Source organism: Leptopilina heterotoma, unplaced genomic scaffold (assembly GCF_015476425.1).
Source record: "Leptopilina heterotoma isolate Lh14 unplaced genomic scaffold, ASM1547642v1 Lhet_52, whole genome shotgun sequence".
NCBI classification, from domain to species: domain Eukaryota; kingdom Metazoa; phylum Arthropoda; class Insecta; order Hymenoptera; family Figitidae; genus Leptopilina; species Leptopilina heterotoma.
The window spans coordinates 986,564-1,005,035 of NW_025111114.1; the positions used below are offsets into that span (position 1 = coordinate 986,564).

The 18,472-nt window shown below is 24.9% G+C and overlaps 3 protein-coding genes across 4 annotated transcripts; 1 reads left to right on the plus strand and 2 right to left on the minus strand.

Annotated features, from left to right (window-relative positions):
• Window positions 1-1,455: 1,455 nt before the first annotated feature.
• Window positions 1,456-4,862, minus strand: LOC122507876 (electron transfer flavoprotein subunit beta). Its single transcript, XM_043620837.1, has 4 exons — window positions 4,719-4,862; window positions 4,111-4,532; window positions 3,234-3,632; window positions 1,456-2,197 (listed from the first exon to the last, which is right to left on the minus strand). Exons 2-4 carry the CDS (start codon window positions 4,159-4,161, stop codon window positions 1,883-1,885), a joined length of 765 nt encoding a protein of 254 aa, XP_043476772.1. The 5' UTR covers window positions 4,162-4,532; window positions 4,719-4,862; the 3' UTR covers window positions 1,456-1,882.
• An 80-nt stretch (window positions 4,863-4,942) lies between these two features.
• Window positions 4,943-13,210, plus strand: LOC122507863 (protein transport protein Sec23A). 2 transcript variants are annotated; one of them, XM_043620810.1, is made up of 12 exons: window positions 4,943-5,132; window positions 5,693-5,975; window positions 6,103-6,189; window positions 6,350-6,596; window positions 7,730-7,979; window positions 8,115-8,765; window positions 8,875-9,028; window positions 11,320-11,471; window positions 11,583-11,757; window positions 11,877-12,098; window positions 12,335-12,355; window positions 12,876-13,210. In XM_043620810.1, the coding sequence occupies exons 2-12, from the start codon at window positions 5,697-5,699 to the stop codon at window positions 12,963-12,965; spliced, it is 2,328 nt and encodes a 775-aa protein (XP_043476745.1). In that variant the 5' UTR covers window positions 4,943-5,132; window positions 5,693-5,696; the 3' UTR covers window positions 12,966-13,210. The 2 variants fall into 2 exon arrangements, with proteins under 2 accessions (XP_043476745.1, XP_043476746.1); XM_043620811.1 differs by lacking the exon at window positions 12,335-12,355.
• A 1,192-nt stretch (window positions 13,211-14,402) lies between these two features.
• Window positions 14,403-16,036, minus strand: LOC122507881 (calcineurin B homologous protein 1). The gene is made up of 4 exons (XM_043620848.1): window positions 15,788-16,036; window positions 15,200-15,463; window positions 15,022-15,115; window positions 14,403-14,944 (listed from the first exon to the last, which is right to left on the minus strand). The coding sequence occupies exons 1-4, from the start codon at window positions 15,852-15,854 to the stop codon at window positions 14,800-14,802; spliced, it is 570 nt and encodes a 189-aa protein (XP_043476783.1). The 5' UTR covers window positions 15,855-16,036; the 3' UTR covers window positions 14,403-14,799.
• Between the last annotated feature and the right edge of the window lie 2,436 nt (window positions 16,037-18,472).

Here is an 18,472-nt window from a genome sequence, read left to right on the forward strand (position 1 = left end):
TTTTAAATATTTTTTTACCGTGTAGTTAATTTCTATTTATTGGTTAAATTTATTTTTTATTGTATTTTTTTATGACATTTTGTATTGTATTTTTTTAAATACATTTTTTGTATTATTTTTTATTGCATTATTTTTAATTACAAGTAGTTAAACTTGTGGCTCGAGGTCAGTTACTGTTTTGACGTGAAATTCTTCCAATTTTGATGATATTTAACGTGACTGCGTGGTCCAGACCAATGAATTTTAATAGTACATTTAAATACAACGATATTAATTTTTCTATAAGTGTGATTTATGCGGGACAAGAAATTTATACACAATTTTACCTTTTGGTAAAATTTAAATTTGAAACTTATTTTTTATATTTAAGCAAAAATTTTGATTTGTCAATTTTGTTTCAGTAAAAGATTTTTATTCTCTGGGAAAGAAATTTATTTCTTTTTTATGAGAATTTTTGCAGTTGAAAATTAACTTAAAAGAAATAACCTGCATGCAAATCATGGTGCTAGGAAGTTTATAAATACCAATTTAAAGAAAATATTTATTAAGAACACCATTTAAAGATTGTCGTCATATTATTTTTAAAAATTATTTTCAAAATTTCACAATTGTTTCCTTTGATTATTTAAAACTTTATATTTTTGCGAAATCTTTCTTTTCTGACATCGAATATTGACGACTTTCTGTTAAGGGGAGTAAAGAGAAAAATATACATTTAATGTTAAAGTTGTTCTTTAAAAAAAAAGCATACCACAAAAAGTGTACTTTATAAAAAAAATGAATGGAAAATCAAATTATTTAAGTAGAGTAAATGTTTCAAATTTACGGAACAAAAAAAGAAGTTTTCGTCAGTGGAGATAAAAGAAAAATCGTTCTGTAAAGTGGATTAGATTGTAGACAAAATATTTTTTAATGAACGTAGATATATATTTAAATATTCTCCAAAGGGGAAATTTTATTTTTGTTTCTTATATACGAATTGAATATTATCTATATCTTAATGTTAGAAATATTTCCATCTAGTAAAATGTCTATTCCTCCCGTTTTTTTCGATTTAGAGAAATTTTCAACCGCTAAATTTCTTTAAAAGAAACTAGTATAACAAATCTTAATGTTATGGCCTTAAATGTAGCTAGATAGAAAGGGAAACAAAATAAACAAAAAAGAGAAAAAAAAAATATCACACTTTAGTGGACGTCAATTTTTGTCGCAATTTCCCTAAAAAAAAACTACATTCACTTTTACGCTTCTTCAAAATGTTAATCTTAGAGAGGTCAATTACACAATATTTCGATTTTCCAAGAGAAGAATAGGAAAATTTAGATTAAAAAAAAGAAGATTTTTATGGCAGTAATTTTATTTTCTTTTTTTTTTCATAATTAGAAAGACAGGATTCAATCAAAAATTAGAGATTTTATCTATAATATATGAAATTTTACCAAAGAACACTATATGTAATTGTATAAGAGAGTATTTTATTAAAAAAATATGATTTTTATGAGACATTTTTTACGTCTCCGAGCGGTACAAATTTATAAACAATGTGTAATGTACAATTATTATATATCTCTGAAAATGTACAAAAAACAATGTTATTCTGTTTATATCACTATTTAATAAAGTGTAGCAATCGGATAAAATGTTTTTTTCATTCACACGTTGTTCAATAATTATTTTTTTTAATAGCTCGTAAGTTTTATTTCTTTATTTATAATTTCTTTATATTTATAGTTCTTTTTATTCTTGTTTGTAAGGATTATTTCATCTTTTTAATATCTAGTTTGTAAGTTTATCGAAAAATTTTCTTTAAATTGTATTATATTTTTTTTATCTAAGAATTTGTTTCTATGAACAATTTTTTTTTTTAATTTTTGATTGATTATTATTTTACGTGTCCGGCTTCTTTGAGTTTTGTGATTAAAGTGTCGACGTCGGGTAGAATTGAACCCGATTGTCGAACAGGTGGATCTTCGACTGAAACGACTTCTATTCTTGGTGAAGTGTCAACGCCAAGATCCTTTGGTGTCATTTTCTTGATTTGTTTCTTTTTTGCTTTCATGATATTCGGCAGTGTCGCATAGCGTGGCTCGTTTAATCGTAAATCGGCGCTCAACACTGCTGGTGTTTTTATTTTTATTGTCTCCAATCCTCCGTCAATTTCTCGGGTTATTGTCAAATCACCCTGACCATGTTCAATCTAAATTTGAATATTTAATTTTAGAATTGTGAGAATATTTTGGAAATTAATTTTCAGGGTTGCCACAGGTCAGGGTCAGGTCAGGTCTATAGTTAGGAAAATCCGGGAATTTTTAAGGAATTTTTATTAAAAGTTCTGGAAAAATTAAATTTATAAAATTTCCTAAGAAATTTCTGAATTTTGGTGTCTTTTTTGTTTTTCAAAAATTTTTTAATTTGAAACTTTATACAATTTCAATTTTCCATAAAATTCTTCAAAACAATTTAATTTTTCCTAAAATTTCAATATATTTCTTCGATCATTTCAATTATTTTTATAAATAGTAAAATTCTTTGCAGAAATTTAATTCTTTTCAAAATAATTTTAATAGAATTCCTCAAAAGAATTTAATTATTTCTAAATATTTACATAAAATTAATTTATTTCTTAAAATTTCAATTATTTTTATAAATAAAAAAATTCTTCGAAGGATTTCAATTATTCTCTTGAAATTTTTTGATAAGATTCTGTGCAAGAATTCAATGTTTTTCAATAAATTAATTTTAAAATTGAAAATATTTAAAAAGAAAAATTTTTTTAAAAAATTAGAAAAGAAAAAAGCAATCAACAACAATTCGCGAACTTACTACCGAAATACAACGATTATTATAATATAGATAGATAGATAGAAAAAGATAGATTATTTTGTTTATGAAAATATTTTTAATAAAAAATATTTCCTTCATTTGAAAGTTCAAAACTAGTGGATCATTTTTTTTTGGTTCAAATTAATTGAACAAAAAATCAAATTTTTGGAGACTTTTTTTAAATATTTTTTTACCGTGTAGTTAATTTCTATTTATTGGTTAAATTTATTTTTTATTGTATTTTTTTATGACATTTTTGAGTATCTAATAATTTTTAGAGTGAATCAAAATATTCTTTATGGTCAGAGAAAAAGTCTAAATTTTGTCTGGATATCAAGGAAAAAGAAAATTAAATTTTTGTGGCAACCATGATTTTCTATTTTTCTGACTAAAAAAAAGAAATCTGTTACCTTGCTGCAAAATGTTCCTGCCGGCCAGTCCAATACTCCGGCAATCATTTGTGCCGTTTGATTGCAGTCATCGTCAATCGCCTGTTTTCCAACGAGAACAATATCTGCTTTTTCCTCTTGTGCTAATTTTGCAAGAATTTTTGATACGTGAATTGGTTGTAGGGATTCGTATTCCGGACCGGAGATTTCGACATGAATTCCACGATCGGCGCCCATTGCGAGGGCGGTTCTTATTGTCTCTTGAGATTGTGCTGGTCCACAACTAACGGCAATTACTTCCTGAGCGAATTTCTTTTCTTTCATTCGAACTGCCTCCTCAATGGCAATTTCGTCGAAAGGATTCATCGAGTGTTTCACTCCTTCTGTTACCACTCCTGTCTTGTCCGGCTTTACTCTAATCTATCGATAAAAAAAAATTGAAATTAACATCTATATTCCAAATTAAATTAAATCCATAAAATTAAATAACTTAATTAAATATAATTCTAATTAAACAACTTAATTTTATTAATTGCAGTGAATTCTAAAATTAAAATTTACGTCCAAATAAGTTTTTAATCTGAAATAATTTCTCAACAATGAAAAAGACGATCGAAAAAATTAAAAATATACAAAAGAGGTATTTTTCGATAAAAATTAATTTAATTTTAGCTATTTAAAAACTGATGACCTTCGTTTATGTTGATTTATAAATAATTAAAGATAAAAAAATTCCATTGAAAAATAATTATCTCTTGCATAATTATTGTAGTAATTACAAACTATTGTAATTACTTCTTATTTAAAGATTAAATAGAAAATTTAACAAAAAAATTAAATTTATTCAGGGGATACTAGATAATTTTAAAAATACAGACAGATGTCATTTTTTTCCTACCTTAACTGCATAGTCGATTACTCTTTTAACTCCAACAAGAACTCGTGCCATTTTTTTTCTTTTATTTTTAACAAATAAATTTAATTTACAGAAAAAACAATTTAACACTAAATTGACCTAGAATCAGAATTATAATTAAAAGCAGAACGTCTTGAATGTTTTACAATGATCTGGAGCTTGGGGTAAAAGTCCGAGTTCCAACTCCCTCAATCAACAGGCAATTTTATTGTAGAGAGAGAAGGGGGATTGATTACGTCATCATAATTATAAAACAGCCCCGCAATCGGTAATTTTTTATTTATATTTATAGAATAAGCAACTCTGACAATTGGAACATTGATATTTCATTGTTTAGGAATAAAATATAATTTTAATTAATGGTAAAAAGCATTGTTTACTTATTGTGGCGGGGAATTTAAAATCTGAAAGAAAAACAAGAAAAAGAAATTAGAATTTATGGGGTTTTTATTTTATTGAAGATACTTTTAAATATTGATTGTATTTCATGAAAAAAATACAATAATAATAATTTTTAATCAAAGAAGTTTAGTTATGATTTGACAGTTGACACTTTTTTGACATTTGAGGTTATGTTTTTGCAAATTTACCTTATTTTCAAGTTTTTGAAATCGTGAATAAAATATTTATCTCCTCGACCCGTATTAGAACAATTTTTCAAGTTGATTTCATTTTATAACATTTATAATAATATTTTTCCTATTGTTTATTTCTTGCGTTCCTTGCGTTTCTTGCATTTTTGTTTGTTTATTGTTGAAGGAGCAGACGAATTTTTTTTTCTCTCTTCTTACGCCTCTAGTGGTTGCAATCGTTACCAAAAGATTCGAGTGTGACGTGGCCCAAGTGACGGCTACACGAGTCATTAAAAAAAAAATGTGTGTTTAATAAGTTCTTTTTGTTAATTGCTTGTGAAAAATGTTGTAAAAAAATGTGTTAGAAAGTGTTTAAAATATTTTTGTTAATTAATTTTGTCAATATAAACGACAAGGGAATTGTAATCGCTGGTAAGTTGACATTTCTAACCTCTTTCCTCCCTTTTACCCATCATTGTAAAGTTGTCAGATTTTCAATTTGTTCCTTAATTGTTATATTTCCTTAATATTTTGTTTATTTACCCAAATTTCGAAACAATTATTTTTTGTCTTTTCTTTCTGGTTCGGAATTTGGTCAATTTTAACAATCTGGTATGGTTTATTACTTGTCATATGTATTCAATCTGTTTTGTTATATTTGAATATAATTTGTTAATTTTATTGTATTATTATTACTTTGTTTGTAGTATTATTAGTTCGTTTGTATTATTATTAGTTTCTATTATTTTTAGTTTCTATTATATTAAGTTTCTATTATTTTTAATTTCTATTATATTTAGTTTCTATTATTTTTAGTTTCTATTATTTCTAGTTTGTATTATTAGTTCGTTTGTGTTATTTATTCTTCGTTAATAATTAAATGTTAATTAATTGGAATTGAAGAGGAATTTTAATTGACAAATTGATTAGGATGTAATTTTTCTTTATTTATAAGCAAATTTTGTTTGTTTATTGAGACGATTATTTTCCAGTAAAATGACAACTTATGAGGAATTTATACAGCAAAATGAGGATCGCGATGGTGTTCGATTTACATGGAATGTTTGGCCATTGTCACGAGTTGATGCAACACGACTTGTTGTGTCATTAGGAACACTTTATCAGCCAATTAAAGAAAGAAGCGATCTTCCAGCTATTCAATATGATCCGGTGCCATGTAATAGGCCAAATTGCAGAGCAATTTTAAATCCTCTCTGTCAAGTTGATTATCGTGCAAAACTCTGGGTTTGCAATTTTTGCTTTCAAAGAAATCCAGTAAGATTCCGTTTTATTCGATAGAAAATCTAATGATTTATTATTTTTTCTATTATATTATCTTTTATATTATATTTATTTCTATTTTATTTCTATTTCTATTTTCTAATAATATTATCGTCAACAGTTTCCACCTCAATATGCTGCGATTTCTGAACAACATCAACCGGCTGAATTAATTCCAATGTACTCGACAATCGAGTATACGATTATGGTGAGTTTTTCTGTTTATTTTCGAGAGTAGTATTAACGTATTTTCTATACAATAATTGAAATAGAAATTTATTTATTTATTTAATCGGTTTATTAATATTTTACTTGAACCGAGTGTATTTTTAATTTGTTATTTATTTATTTTTTTTAATTTTCAATAGAGAGCACAATGTTTGCCACCGATTTTCTTACTTGTCGTCGATACCTGTATGGATGATGAAGAATTGGGCGCTTTGAAAGATTCCCTACAAATGTCTTTGTCTTTGCTTCCACCGAATGCTCTAATTGGACTCATTACATTCGGCAAAATGGTTCAAGTTCATGAATTAGGTTGCGAGGGTTGCAGTAAAAGTTACGTATTCCGAGGCACCAAGGACCTTCAACCTAAGCAAATCCAAGATATGTTAGGTTTGTATTTTCACTATTTAAACAAAATTTATTTTCCCTTTTTGACAGGGCTCGAACTAGGTCCGTAAATTTGCTTCAAGTTTGTAAAAGTCAATTTTTTAAAAAAAAGGTCCTTAATTTTTTTGAGAAAAGACGAAAAGTTCACAAATTGGACGATATAATTTGGAGAATTTTAGAGAAATTACAAATGATTACAGAAATTCAATTATTTTCAAAAGTACTAAAATTCTTCGCAACAATTCAATTATAGTCAAAAAATTTTTTATATTCTCGTGAAAATTTCAATTATCTTTAGAAATAATAAAATTCTTCTCCGAAATTCAATTATTTTCCAAAATTTTCCTCAATTCAATGATTTTTAATATTTACTATTTTAATACCATTTTTCAAAAAAATTCAATTATTAAAAAAAAAAATTAATTAAATTATTTTTATATAAATAATAACATTTTTTGGAAGAATTCAATTATTTTTATAAATAGTAAAACTTTCGGTAAATATTCAATTATTTTTAACAAAATTTTAATAAAATTTCACGAAAGAATTCAATTATTCTCTAAAATTTTATTAAAATTCGTCGGAAGAAGAATCCAATTATTTAAATTTTTTTTGATAAAATTCTTAATGGGAATTAAATTTTAAGAAACATTCAAATGTTTAATAAATTATTTGTTTATGTATTTAAATAATTGAATTCTAGTAGCGTGAATTTTTAGAAATAATTGAATTTTAAAATTAATTATTTTGAAAAAGTTTAATTTAATTTTTTTATACTATTTGAAGTTTTAATTTTCACATATATATCTAATTGAAGAATTTACGAATAATTGAAATTTAGTAAAATTGAATATTGTAAACAAATAGATTTGAAAATTGTCAAAGTACTTTTTCGAAAATTATAAAAATTGGCCCTTGAATGGTTCTTAATTTTTCATGTTTGGTTCGTATTTTTAAATAATTTCACTAGTTCGAGCTCTGCCTTTTTCCGAACTCTTTAATTTATCATTTGCCTTTCGCCTTTTATTTACAATCTGGATTTTTTCTTTTTTCATTCGCATTTTTATTAGCTTTGCATTTATATTTTTCTTTTCTTTCATTTGGATTTTTATTTTATTTTTTATTCGTATTTTCAGGCATTGGAAGGCCAGTTCCCGGACAAAATCCGAATCAGCAAAGAGGACCAAACGCACAACCGTTGCCACCTGCGAATCGATTCCTTCAGCCGATTCACAAATGTGACATGAGTTTAACTGATCTTTTAGGAGAATTGCAAAAAGATCCTTGGCCAGTTGCGTCCGGTAAACGTTATCTCCGCTCGACGGGCGTTGCCCTCGCGGTTGCGACCGGATTACTCGAGGCCAGTTACGCAAATACTGGCGCAAGGTAAATAGAAAAATACCAACAATTTTCCTCTCTTATTCTTTTCTTTAACTGAAAAATAGCTAATTTTGACTATTTTCTTTTTTGTTAATTTAATTAATCATAGCTAATATTTTCTTCTTTTTTTCTTTCTTAAAGAATTATGCTCTTCGTTGGAGGTCCATGCTCCCAAGGACCGGGCCAAGTTGTCACTGACGATCTCCGTCAACCGATAAGATCCCATCACGACATACACAAGGACAATGCGAAACATTTGAAAAAGGCGACAAAACATTATGACGGTTTAGCTGCGCGTGCAGCGGCAAATGGTCACGTCATTGATATTTATTCCTGTGCTCTCGATCAAACTGGCCTCTTGGAAATGCGACAATGTTGCAATTCAACCGGCGGTCATATGGTGATGGGCGATTCATTCAATTCAACATTATTCAAACAAACGTGGCAACGTGTCTTTGCAAAGGATTCAAAGGGCGATTTGAAAATGGCATTTAATGCAACGCTCGAGGTGAAAACATCGCGTGAAATAAAAGTTTGCGGCGCAATTGGTCCGTGTGTGTCGCTTGGCGTTAAGGGCGCGAGTGTCGCTGATCAGGAAATTGGTTTGGGTGGTACTTGTCAGTGGAAATTTTGCTCATTAACACCCTCGACAACGACGGCATTATTTTTCGATGTCGTCAATCAACAGGCAGCGCCAATTCCTCAAGGTGGTCGGGGTTGTATTCAATTTATCACTCAGTATCAACATTGCAGCGGTCAACGGAGAATTCGTGTCACGACAATTGCGAGAAAGTGAGTTAAATTCAAAAATTTTAATCAAAATTAGTGATAATAATAAATTATTTTTAAGAAAGGTTCTTTTTTTTAAGTTATTGAAATTGAATATAAATTTTCTTTTTAGTTGGGTTGATGCATCGACGTCTTTACATCACGTGAGTGCAGGATTCGATCAAGAGGCAGCTGCAGTTTTAATGTCGAGATTAGCAGTATTTAGAAGTGAATCTGACGATGGAGCTGATGTTCTTCGTTGGGTTGATAGAATGCTAATTAGACTCGTGAGTTTTTTTCCCTTCATTTATCAGAGACAGGGCTCGAACCAGTGAAAGTATTTAAAAATACGGACTTTAAGGACCAAAGATTAATAATTACTGACAAAAATATAACCAGTCCGAGACAAATAAGAGACTTAGTAAGACTTAAAACTATAAATTAAATTTTTTAACAATAAAACATGAAGATATCGATAACTCCGAGTCTTCGACTCGAAGTGATCGTTTCTTCATGTTTTATAATAATTAAAGATGACCGAGTGATAAAATCATTATCAATTCAATTATTATTTTCAAGAATATCTAAAATTCTTCTTTCAATCGATTATTTTTAATAATTTGCGAAAAAGTTCTTTAATAATTTTCAAATCCATTTGTTTACAATATTTAATTTTACGAAATTTATTTCAAAATTCACGCTCTAATGCTTTTAATATTCAATTATTATCTAAAATTTTAAGTGAAATTCATTTTAAATTCAATTTTGATTAGAAAACTACTAGAATTCAATTATTAACATACAAACAAAACAATTTATTAAATAATTGAATGTTTCTTAAAATTCAATTCTCATAAAGAATTTTATCAACAAATTTTTAAATAATTGAATTGTTTCGACAAATTTTAATAAATTTTTTAAGAATAAAATTACATTTTTCAAGAAATTCGATTAAATTTGTATTAAAAGTAATTGAAATTCTGCGATGATTTTTATTATTATTTGTGAAAATAATTGAATCCCTAAGAAGAATTTCATTATTTTTGAACAATATTTAATTTTTGCAAAGAATATTATTACTCTTGAAAATAATTGAATTTCTGCAATAATTTGTAACTTTTTCAAAATTAAATTTTTTTTCGTGTTTTCAACTAAAATTCTTCTATAAATTCTTTATTTTTAAATAATTGATTGTTTGCACTTTACCGAAAGATTTTATTCCTTATAAAAATAATTGAATGCTTGCAAAGAATTTTATTAAATTTTTTTTAAAATAATTGAATTCTTTTGGAAAATTTTCTTAAACAATTGAAATTTTGCTAAGAATTTTATTAATTTTTTGAAAATAATTGAATTCTTGTGATGAATATTGTTATTTATGAAAATAATTGACTTTCTCCGAATAATTTTATTATTTATAAAAATAATTAAATTCCTGAAAATGATTTTTAAATTTTTCAAAATAATTGAATTACTGCGAAGAATTTAATGCCAAATTTTAGAACATTTGATTTTTTCGAAAAAATTTATGCAAATTCTATTTTAAATAATTAAATTTCTATGAAATTTTTATTTGTTTGGAAAATAATTGAATGTTCATGTAAAATATTAACAAAATTTTTGTTTAATAATTGAATTCTTTTGGGAAATTTTATTAAAATAGTAGAATATTGAAAATCATTGAATTAATAAAAATTTTTGAAAATATAATTTAAATTTTGCTGTGAATTTTATTAAAATTTTTGAAAATAATTGGATTTTATTAATTTTAAAAATAATTGAATTCTTGTGACAAATACTATTATTTATGAAAATAATTAAATTTGGCTATAAATTCTATTAAAATTCCTGAAAATAATTGAATTTTGTTGAAGAATTTTGCTATTCGCATTCATAAAGATAATTGAAATGTTGATAAATTTTTTAGATTTTTTGAAAATAATTGGATTTTTGCAAAGAATTTTATTAATTTTGAAAATAATTGAATTTCGAAGAAGAATTCTATTAATTTTGAAATTAATTGAATTTCGGAGAAGAATTCTATTAATTTTGAAATTAATTAAATTCTTGCGATGAATATTCTTAATTATGAAAATAATTGAAATTTTGTCAAGAATTTTATTAAACTTTTTGAAAATAATTCAATTTCGGAGAAGAAATTAATTATTTCTAAAGATAATTGAAATGTTGACGAGAATTTAAAAAAATTGTTGAACATAATTGAATTTCTGCGAAGAATTTTATTACGTTAGAAAGTAATTGAATTTATGCAATCATTTGTAATTTCTCTTAAATTCTCCAAATTTTATCGCACAATTTACGAACTTTTCGTCTTTCTTCAATTAAATTACCTACTCTACGGACCTTTTTTTTTTATAAAACTGACTTTTACGGACTTGAATCAAATTTACGAACCTTTACAGGATTTACGGACCCAGTTCGAGCCCTGTAGAGACAAGTATAAATTATAATAATTTTTATTTGAATTATGATTCTTTTTATTAATGTCTGGAAAAATTGATTAAAAACGAAAATCATCTTCCATAATTAATAATCTTTTTTTGAAATAACTTTTTAGTGCCAGAAGTTCGGAGAATATTCGAAAGACGATCCGAACAGCTTTAGACTCGCTGAAAATTTCTCTTTATACCCTCAGTTTATGTATCATCTGCGTAGATCGCAATTTCTTCAAGTATTTAATAATTCTCCTGATGAAACAAGTTTCTACAGGTGAGCAATTTTTAAAGAAAAATAACTTTTTTTCTTATTAATTAGTAAATAAGTATTAATAAGACTAAAATAATTATCTGAGAGGAGAATGCTAATATAATTTTGTTTCAGGCATATGTTAATGAGAGAAGACCTAACTAATTCCTTGATTATGGTTCAGCCCATTTTGTACAGTTATGGTTTTGGTGGTCCACCTGAACCAGTTCTACTTGACACTTCGTCAATTCAACCTGATAGAATTCTTTTGATGGACACCTTTTTCCAAATTTTAATATTCCACGGAGAAGTATGTTGTGATTATTTATTTATCATTGATTATTAATAATTCAAAAGAATATATTTAATAAAGTAACGAAAAGAATTAATTTAATTAAAAACTGACACGAAATATTTTTTTATTTTTAGACAATAGCACAATGGCGACAGTCCAAATATCAGGATCTTCCAGAGTATGAGAATTTCCGTCAATTGCTCGTTGCTCCAAAAGATGATGCAGATGAAATTTTAGCAGTAAGATTTCCTGCTCCCAGGTACATTGACACGGAACAAGGTGGCTCGCAAGCTCGTTTTCTATTGAGTAAAGTGAATCCAAGTCAAACACATAATAATATGTACGCTTATGGAGCGGTAAGTTGACACTTTTTTTAAAATTATTCAAATATTCAATTTTTATTTTATTAATTAGAAAAGAATTTAATACTTTCTCATCTGACGAGAATGTAAAAGAATTTTTGTTTCATAATTATCAAAAATAAGAGACAATTTTTAATTATTGAAAAATCATTTAATAAAGCTGTAAATGTAACATCATTTCAATCATTTGATTTAATGATATTTTATGTTACCATGATCCTGTGAACCAGGGGATGCCGATTCCTAGCGGGGTGTGTTTTTTTAAGAAAATAAAATTTTTTTTCCTTTGAATACTTTTTTATGGGGTCTTTTTTGGTGAAATGTCTTTTTTTAAAAAAAAGATATTATTTTAATTCATAATTTTTCGCACTTTAAACTAACACTAAATTTTTAAATCACCTCTACTTTGCCCTTTATCATTCGAATTATTATCATTCAAACATAACATCTTTGTATATATATATTTACGCTTTTCATTAACAAGAAAACTATAATTTTATCACAAAATAGTTTGATATTAGATAATATTGTAAATATCAATTAATGTCAAATTATTCTTGATAAATGTTATAATAATAAAATGTATATAATTTTATTGAGAAATATGCGCAATTAAAATTAAAAGAAAATAAATGCTAAAAAAGTCACACGTGAAATAATCTATTTTTCGAAATGGTGAAGGTGCTTTTTTGATATTTGCTTCTATGATTTTTTACGTGATATTTTTCTCTTAATTTCTATTCTCTGATTGTTATTTTATTTTTTATTCAGGAAAGTGGAGCTCCTGTTCTAACAGACGATGTGAGTCTTCAAGTGTTTATGGAGCATCTAAAAAAATTAGCTGTCTCGTCCACTGTTTAAATTTAAATTCTAAGATTATGTAGAAGTATGTGCAACAAAAAAAAAAGAAGAAAGAAATTTATATTGTAATTATAAATCTTAAATTTAATTTAATGAAACAAGTTTACGTATATTAAGAAAGTGGAGGTTATTGTCGTGAACTTATTCCAATGTAATGTACCACAATGCATTTTTTAAAAACTCGTATTGTAAAAAAAATTATAAAATTAAATAATTATTAATAAAATAGGTGACTTGATAATTTCCATTTTTCGTTTTTAATGCGACTTTTATCGAATTACATTTAAAAAATACGACTTTTTCGACTTTCTTTTACAAATGCGACAAAATACCACATTTTTGGTATAAACTGCAACTTATTTCGATTTTTATTAGTTTGAAAAGTATAATAGACAAAATTCTTTGAAAAGTTATTTTTGAATAATTTTTCTAATGAAATTTTCGAAATATACAATTAAAAAGCTTTTGAATAATAGAAATTATTTAAAAATATTATTTTATATTTTATTATTTTTAATATTAATATTACTTAATATTATTTCATTATTTTTAATAATAATTATTCAATAATATTATTATTATTTTTGTAAAATTCAATTGAAAATAATTGATTTTTTTCAAGTATTTTATTATAAATTTTGAAAAATCAACTTTTCAATTTGCAAAATTTTGAAAATAATTGAATTCTCAAAAATTTTAATTCTTCATTCATTCTAATTATTGAAATTCAATTATTTTCAATATTTTCGATTACATATTTCCGAAAATTCAAATAAATACAAAAAATAATAATTTATAATATTATTTATAATAATAAAAAAAACATTTTGGAGAAAATAATCATATTCAAAATGTTTAATTAAAATTCTTCAAAAAATTAAATATATTTTTTTTAAATTATACAAAACTTCTTTTTATAAATTCAATTATTTTCGAAAAATTACATTAAATATTTATAAAAAACGAATTTTTAAAATTGTTTTATAATAATTGTTTAAAATTCAATTACCTTTAAACAAAGTAAATTAAAATTTTTTTAAAACCTATTAAAATTTTGGAGAAATTATTTATAGGTAATTAAAATTCTTCAAAAATTTGATTATTTTCTTTATAGTTTTTAAAAACGCAATTATTTTAAAAAAATTTATATTAAATTTAAATTATTTTTCAAAGATTTCATCAAATTTCAATTATTATTTTTCAAAGATTTTATCAAATTTAAATTATTTTTTAAAGATTTTACCAAATTTCAATTATTTTTCTAAAAGATATTACCAAATTTCCAAATTTGTTTATTAATATAAATAATCTTTTGAATTAATATTAATTTATTATTAATGTGATTAACATTTACATAATTTTATTATATTATAATTTTAATATCAAGTTAATAAATTAATATATTAATACTATTAATATAAAATAAACACAAATAAGTTTGATACTTTAATTTATTATATTTATTTTTATATTTCACAAACTTTAACCATTTTTTACACACTTATGGTATTGTTGTTTCAATACCAAAAATAATATTTTACATAACTACATTATAGAAACACAAGGTCACTTTTAATAAATAATAATTCGAATGTATTTTAAATACATTCGTCTATTAATTTTCTCTTTACAAACAAAAAATGCTTTTTATATTAATTTTTTTTTTGGGAGAAGCTTGCAATTAATTTATTGCTCGTTAATTTAGAACTTATTTTTGATTTGGCCAATCGGGAAAAAATAATTTACCCAATTGCTTTTATGGATTTAAATTCAAAACAAGATGTTCTAAAAATTTTTTCCACTTGACCAGAATTTTAATAAATAAAATTTTAATTTAACTGAGAAATCGAATAGACATCTTTTGCTCGACGTCCGTTCTTTCCAGTGCCTTACAAAATTCTTCAAACGATATCATTCCATCGCCATTTTCATCTGCCTCCAAAATTGTACGCTCTGCAATACTCGTTAATTGTTCCTCACTAAATAATACAAGTTTCTTTTTTAGTAATCGAGAAATTTGATTGAAATTATTTATTAACTTGATGAAATTGTTTACCTTATATTCGCCCCAACCATCATGTGTAAAATAGCCAATAGTTCCTCTTTTGAAATTAAATCGTCATTGTCCAGATCGTACATTTTAAATGCAACTGAAAGAAAAATATACTTTGAATATTTTTCAAAGTATATAAAGATATTTTATATTTATATTTTTACATTTTGATTTGACTTACATCTCAGTTTTTCCTGTCTGCAATTTAAACGATTAGGACTATTCTTCTTAATAGGCCTAAAGTGAGAAAGCACTTGCATAAATTGAAGGAAATTAACCCGATCATTGCCGCTTTCATCGAAGAATGCATTAACAATTCTATCACCCAAGGGATTTATTGCCAATTCCGGTATTCTCAAAAAGTCCTCTCGACTCAATGTTCCACAATCTCCACGATCAAGACTTGTAAATCGACTGTAGAGACGTTCAATTTGATTCGGAGTAACTGAATAAGAAAAAATTCAATACATTTATTTTATTAATAAAATTAATAAAATACTTCAGAGAATTCAATTTTAAAGAGCAAAAAATGACAATTTACTTTGACGTAACAATAAAAAATGACGTAACATTTATTGATAATTATTGCAATAATAAAAAGTTTTAATAGTTATAAAAAAAAAATTGATTTTCGATGTCAAAAATATGCTGAGAATGTAATGTTCCACTTTTTTAAAATACTTAACGAGTAGGACATTATTTTTAAATTACACTTTTGATAACCATAATCATATCATAATGTAAATAATAAAATTTTTATAATACAAACATCCAGTTGCTTCCTGAATTTGAGCAATTTCCTCCTCCCGCAACAATAAACTGGAACTGTTTCCCATTTTTTTGCACAATTAATAATATTAAAAATCAATATAAATTATTCAGAAACTCAAACATGCATGTTTAGATATACTATTCAATAAAAGAGCAAAGTGCGTTTAATTGTCAATGTTGTAATAACACCAACAACACAAATAACACAAAACTGTTTTTTTCAGGTTAGAATCGCGGAGTGCTCTGAAGTTAGTCCATATCGAATATCGAAACTTCGAGAGAGTCGCGCCCAACAATCGATTGCAGCATTCGAGATATAACCAAGATGGCTGCCGATCAATCCGGACGTATTCTTTCCTCTCTCTCAAAAGTTTTCATTTTTAGTAAGTATTTTACAGCTTTTAGTTTATTTTTCTTCATAAATTATCTCAATTATGGATAGTTTGTGAAAAATACGACAAATATTGTATTGATTTGATAAAAATATTGATGGATTGAGTCAAATACGGTAAGACAATACTCAAGGCATTGATTGCGAACTTACGCAAATTTGCAATCAAAAATATGTTTATTTCCCTTTGTATTCGCAATATACGAAGGAAATTGTTGGTATACTGAATATTTTTCATCCTAAATCTGAAAAATCAATATTTTTCAGATTTGGGATTGTAAAATTTTCAGTATATGTATGTATTGGATACGTACTTGTTAATGCCCCTTGATCAGGCAACCAGTCGTACATTTCGTTGTACATAAAAAGTTCGATTGGAACTTTAATTATTATCAATTAATTTACAGTTTAAGCTTATTTAACGTTTTTTTTTGCTAGAAATAGGCAAACAATGTGAGAAAATAAGGCGAAAATGGTAATTGCGGTTAAAAATAATCGAAGCGAGCGAAATAATATATAGGTAATTGATACGATTTAGACAAAAACGTGTTTTGGGTTTCAACATTTCACTTCTTTTTCGAAGTGAAAAAACAAAATTTATTCCAATTGATCATAATTTCATCAATTTTAACGTCATTTTCCGCTTCTACTCACGGGTGAATATTGTTTGCACAATTTTTCTTGTATACCTATGTTTGATTAGGACATACAAGCCAGGTGGTGACCGATCACCACGGATCGTTTTTATTCTCATTTTTCATTTTTAAAACATGGTATACGATAGTCTGAGCGAAAAGTACAATATTTTTCTCCGAATTTCGTTAAAAAAAATTTTTTTTATATATTTTGTCAATATTTAATTTACTAATTTAAAATTTTTCTAATTTGAGGTTATGTTTCTTTCCTTTTTGACTTTAAGTTTCAATTTATTTTTTGGAATCATTTATTTAACAATGTTTTACTGGTGTCACTACAGTGAACTGTTTTTTTCAATAATGAATACAATTAATGTTAAATTTTGATAATGAATTTTGTTAATATTGAATTAAATAATTTTAAACAAATTTTTTCAATTAGTGATTAAATTTCTTTTCTTCGGACTTTAATTTCAATCCATTTGTTTTGTAACATTTTCTATTTAAAAAATTTTAACGCAATTCTTTGAAAGAATTTAAGTATCTTAATTCTTTTCAGAAATTCAATTATTTTCAAAAATTTTTTTAAAAATTCTGATCAACATTTTAATTATCTTTATAAATATAGCAAAATTCAGTTATATTCAGGAATTTATTTATAAAATTGATTGTAAAATTTAATTATTTTCACAAATATTCATCACAAAAATTCAATTATTTTCAAAATTAATCAAATTCTTTGCAAAAATTCAATTATTTTCAAAAAATCTAAAAAAAAAATTGTTAACATTTCAATTATCTTTATAAATAGCAAAATTCCTCACCGAAATTCAATTATATTCAGGAATTTATTTATAAAATTGATTGTAAAATTCAATTATTTTCATAAATAATAGTATTCGTCACAAGAAGTCAATTATTTTTAAAAGTAATACCAACATTAAATTATTTTCCAAACAAATAAAAATTTCACAAAAGTTTAATTCTTTAAAATAGAATTTGCATAAATTTTTTCGAAAAAATTAAATGTTTTAAAATTTGGCATTAAATTCTTCGCCGCAGTAATTCAATTTTTTTTTCAAAAGTAATAAAATTCTTTTCAGGGATTTAATTATTTTTATAAATAATAAAATAATTTGGAGGAAGTCAATTATTTTCATAAATAATAATATTCATCGCAAGAATTCAATTATTTTCAAAAATTTTAATACAATTCATTGCAAAATTTCAATTATTTTCGAAAATTTTTCTTAATTAAATAATTTGTATATCTATTATTTTAATAAAATTTCCCAAAAGAATTCAATTATTTAAAAACAATTTTGACAAAGTTCACAGGAATTGAATTGAAGAATTTCCGAATAATTCAAATTTTGTAAAATTGAATAGTAAACAAATGAATTATATGAAGATTCTCAAATATAACTTTTTGAAAAATTATTAAAAATAATTTATTTAAAGAAGAATTTTATTTAAAAATTTTAGAAAATAATAATTGAATTGAAATGATGAAAATATAATTTTAATGAAGTTTAGTAACATATATTCTTATATTGTAATATAAAATAATGATTTTATTTCTCGGTCATCTTTAATTATTGTAAGTTATTCAATTTCAAAAGATTTGAATTAGAAATTTCAAAAATCTTAGTTCCCA

Coding starts and splice junctions, on each gene's coding strand:
- LOC122507876 (XM_043620837.1), bottom strand. CDS start 4,161: ATGGCACGAGTTCTTGTTGGAGTTAAAAGAGTAATCGACTATGCAGTT. Junction 3,633..4,110: donor TAATCGACTATGCAGTTAAG/GTAGGAAAAAAA, acceptor TTTTATCGATAG/ATTAGAGTAAAGCCGGACAA. Junction 2,198..3,233: donor CAGGAACATTTTGCAGCAAG/GTAACAGATTTC, acceptor ATTCAAATTTAG/ATTGAACATGGTCAGGGTGA.
- LOC122507881 (XM_043620848.1), bottom strand. CDS start 15,854: ATGGGAAACAGTTCCAGTTTATTGTTGCGGGAGGAGGAAATTGCTCAA. Junction 15,116..15,199: donor CAGACAGGAAAAACTGAGAT/GTAAGTCAAATC, acceptor TTTTTCTTTCAG/TTGCATTTAAAATGTACGAT. Junction 14,945..15,021: donor ATGGTTGGGGCGAATATAAG/GTAAACAATTTC, acceptor TGTATTATTTAG/TGAGGAACAATTAACGAGTA.
- LOC122507863 (XM_043620810.1), top strand. CDS start 5,697: ATGACAACTTATGAGGAATTTATACAGCAAAATGAGGATCGCGATGGT. Junction 5,976..6,102: donor TTTGCTTTCAAAGAAATCCA/GTAAGATTCCGT, acceptor TATCGTCAACAG/TTTCCACCTCAATATGCTGC. Junction 12,356..12,875: donor GGATGCCGATTCCTAGCGGG/GTGTGTTTTTTT, acceptor TTTTTTATTCAG/GAAAGTGGAGCTCCTGTTCT.